Source organism: Sinocyclocheilus rhinocerous, unplaced genomic scaffold (genome assembly GCF_001515625.1).
Source record: "Sinocyclocheilus rhinocerous isolate Xijiao unplaced genomic scaffold, SAMN03320098_v1.1 scaffold534, whole genome shotgun sequence".
In the NCBI taxonomy this organism is placed as follows: Eukaryota; Metazoa; Chordata; class Actinopteri; order Cypriniformes; family Cyprinidae; genus Sinocyclocheilus; species Sinocyclocheilus rhinocerous.
In genome coordinates, this window is record NW_015646352.1 from 1,297,762 (window position 1) to 1,302,041 (window position 4,280).

At 37.7% G+C, this 4,280-nt stretch overlaps 1 protein-coding gene across 1 annotated transcript in view; it reads right to left on the reverse strand.

Annotated features, from left to right (window-relative positions):
• The window catches only part of syt9b (synaptotagmin IXb), a 41,176-nt gene extending 39,532 nt beyond the window's left edge, over nucleotides 1-1,644 (reverse strand). Inside the window, exon 1 of the mRNA XM_016511521.1 lies at nucleotides 1,171-1,644. Within this exon, the coding sequence (XP_016367007.1) occupies nucleotides 1,171-1,318 (148 nt within the window). The 5' untranslated portion in view covers nucleotides 1,319-1,644. The remainder of the gene's footprint in view (nucleotides 1-1,170) is intronic.
• Nucleotides 1,645-4,280: the final 2,636 nt, after the last annotated feature.

Below are 4,280 nucleotides of genomic sequence, written 5' to 3' on the forward strand. Positions count from 1 at the left end.
GTAATATGTGTTTATGAAACACATGGGAATGAAATTAAATTATATTCCAGTTATAAATGTGCTTCTGATTACAGATAGCCTGGGATTACAAAGATTTGTATTTTAAAGAAAACCAGTTGGAAGGGAGCATAATTTGCTTTTTGGGTTAAAATAATTTCTTTATGAAATTCGAAGAGTATGACAATTAGATTAGACTGTGCAGAAATTGAAATCTACACGCTAATACACACTACTCATAGTCACCAATGCTGATGTTGTTAACATTAATCATTTGAGAATAAAGTATAACAATAATAATAATTTGAACGGTTTGATGTGATATGAGCTAACCGATCAAGATTTATGGTAATGCTTTTTTCCTCAGTTGGTGAGAACAAATGTGGCAGACTTGTTACTTACTTGTTCAGATGGCAATATACGGTGAAAATTCTTATTTGGGTCATATTCCAAGACGTAGGCTAGAATCTGTGATTGCGAAGTACAGTAAATATCCACACCGGTGCGGTGACTGACTGCCACACATACTCTTCAGAACATTAGATTCATCCAAGCTGGAGCCCTGCCAACTCACAACCTATGCAAGCTAGATAATTCAGCACACAGCTGCAATTCCAGGTTTTCAAACAGAGATAGCGACAAAGAGGCAAAATTTACGGACTGCAGCTTTAATAAAAACGTTAAAAAAAACAACAACAACAAAAAACAAAGTTTGTTTTAGGTAATTTAGGCTATTGGGTGTGGTTACTTTAATCAGAATCAGAATCAGAAGAGCTTTATTAACAAGTATGTTTACACACACAAGGAATTTGACTTGACGACAGGAGCTTCCAGTGTAGAAGAAAGTACAAACATAGTGCAGACATACATGATAGTGCAGACATACATGATAGTGCAGACATACATAGGAATGACAACAAACTCCATCAATGCAGCTGCTAATTAGCCGAACGCATTAATGAAATTTACAATAAGGAAATTTGCTTAAAACGCTTCTAATAACTTTCTAGCGAATAAAAATAGCTGAAAGTGCTGTTGAACAAGTTTAAGGATCGTATGTAGTTTGAGAGTAGCTGAACGCAGTTTAAATGTGATTAGAATTGTTATGACACACAAAACATTAATAACCCTGGAAACATAATGTTTTAAACAGGAATTAAACTATATCCTTACCAGAGTCCGAATATCTCGGTCTCCCGAGATCGCGAAAATAGTAGGTTAAATCCAAACAGTTTTCATCGTGCACCTCTCCTCTCGAGCACAGATCGGACAGAAGCTCCAGCGCCTTTCCACAAATCTCATCCTCTCTGTCTGCAGGCATTTCCCACCAGCATCCTTCTGAATGAAGACTCCTATAACGCCTGTCGAGACACTGTTGACCGCCACTTCCAGCTTCTGACAGCGCTCTTCATTCTCGCCCAGCACAATCCCATAAGGAAAGTTGAATTGAACAGTGTCCAGTGGTGTTCAGATCAAGCCCACAAGTTTGCACACGTGAATGGCTCTAGTTGCGCGCATAGCGCTCCGTGACACTGGTTGAATTCACTCAGCTGGGCTACACCCGAAGAAAACACCAAGTGTCTGTGCTGAATTGCATCTTCATGAATGAAAAGCTGTTGGCTGGCTCGCATCTCCCTCAGTACAAGCCTTCTGGCATCCCTTGTCTTCTGCCAATCTAAAACTGCTCCTCCCACACCAGTTTTGCTCTTCTCCACACCAGACTTTTATTACGGGATCATTTGGCTACAAAATTCCACTTGTGCTCCTTAAATCCATAATAATTCAAGTTGGAGAGAAATTAAAGAATGAGAAAACAGAAAAAAAATCTGCCAAAATGATTTCAGAGAGCAACGTTTTTGTTAAACAATGACATAACAGTTGCAAGTATGGACGAAATACAAATAAAAAGGTTTTGAAACGTAAATTTGGTTGTCGTTGTGGTTAAATTTACGATTAAAAACACATAGGCCTACTTGTCGTAGAATTTGAAATTTATAGGCTATTTAATAGGCTATATATAGGTTATCGCTTCATATAGGCTGAATATATATTAATGTATAGGCCTATATATAATAGCTATATACATTTTATATAGTCTTCATTTTTGTGGAATTTTTACATTCATTTTTTAGTTAAAATTACGAAAATTTTTTATTTGAGTAGGCAATTTTTTAATGTAGGCTAATCTGCAATTTATATAGAGATTAGGCTTGCTGCAATAGACGGTGTTTTCGGTTATACCGGTGTTAAGCCGCCCCCCCCCCCTTCACCGTCGTTTTGATATTTTTTTTATAGAAACAAAAACCATTTAGCCTAGTTCAGTTAGAGGACAGATACTTTTAAACTAAACGCTCAATGCAGCGTGCCGAACCATGCGCGAACGACAGTGCACCACGGAGCAGGAGTCAGATTTTATTTATCACGTGAGGAGAGTGAGTCGAGCTGACTGACAAGAGTGAGGTGAGAAAGACAAGACGATGACATAAGATTGTTTAGAAAGGAAATGCAAAGGCGCCTGTTTGCCAATATTTTAGATTTTGAAAAGTTTGTTGATTTTCAGTTTTATAAAGCCTATCTATTTAAATTTTGTGTAGCCTAAGTAATTTGTTATTTTATTATGCATATATGGTGTATTTTTATTCGTATTGTTAATAAAAGTTATGAGTTTGACATTGTTGCTTGAATTGAATCAAAGCCGAATTGCCGCTAATTTGAAAGTGAAAGTAAAACGTGCACTGCACTTTTTCAAGCTATTTGAAAGCCAAGAAATCCGAGGAAAAGAGGGAAAACTCAAACGAACTAGCACCCCCCTCCCACCCCAACGGTGATACCGGTATTACCGGTGTTGTCACACGTCGATTAACCGGTGGGAAAATTTCCTCACTGTCACAACCCTAAAGAGATAGATATAGATAGATTGATTGATTGATAGACAGACAGATAGATAGATAGACGCAGCTATATATATATTTTTTTACATAAATACTGTAGGCCTATGCTTTTAATGTAGACTGATTCATTGAAAAGAACTGGTTCGAAAGAGTAATTTGTTCGCGAATCAGGCATCACAGCTTTGAATTTGATGCAAATATAATATTAATAAAATATAAATCAAATTAAAAATAGAATTTTATGTTTAATTTTTTATTTATTTTTATTTATTTTGACATTTTTTGAAAAATAACAAAAGTAGCCTATAAGATCAGCCCTCGAACAAAGGACTGATGTAGGATAACTAAACAAAAAAACGTACACAACAATGAGTAGAATAAAATAATAATTTAACAGGTTTGAGAAGGATGAATGAACTGAGCTTCAAAGCTGAATCAAAAATATATTCAGTTATGTAAGCCACCATCATTCGTCTTATAGTACACATTCAATCAGAGCCCTGCATTTCAGCCCGGGCCCGACTTATTTACGCCCCTAGCTGCAGACCAATCTTCAGGTCATAGACCACATGTGGGCCGTTCATCGGGCCGGTTTTAGGCTTCTCCTTCTTTTTACATTTTAGACATTAATCAATTAAGGTGATGGAAAAGATGCGCTGTGCTGGTGGAAACAACACGAGGCCAGGCTACCGCCGACTGTCAAGACCGGCTTGCACGGTGTTTAGCGCCATCGCCGCTACAGCGAGCATGCCTTCAGCACAGCTGGAGTTAAAAGAAAGAACTCAATTAAAACTTGGGCTTCCCTGACTAAAGATTTTTCTAGTCGTTCATTTAAGACATTATTCGACTGATCACAAGTTTATATTAATTTAATTATTTACATAGGCTAAACCCCTACGGTGGCCGAGAGACAGTGTTGCCAACTGCTTTCAATTGAAAGTAGCTAAAACTAGTAGCTAAATTAGCAACACTGCCGAGAGAGCTCAATGCGCTGCAAATGAAAAAACAGATGCAAATAGAAAAAAACACCTGCAAATTGAGAAAACATCTTCATCAATTTGACAACACGCGCGCTGCAAATTCTTACAACACAACCAAATGCAGAAACGCGCTGCAAATTCTCACAACACAACCAAATACAGAAATGCGCTGCAAATTCTCACAACACAAACAAAGAAACGTGCTTCCCTTAAACATTTCCGATGTGATCTGTGCAGCACATTTCTGTTTTTGTTCGTTTTGTATTTGCAGCGCGTTTCTTTGTTTGTGTTGTGAGGATTTGCAGCGCGTTTCTGTAGGCTATTTGGTTGTGTTGTGAGTCTTTGCAGTGCGTTTCTGTATTTGGTTGTGTTGTGAGTCTTTGCAGTTCGTTTCTGGGTTTGGTTTTGAGGC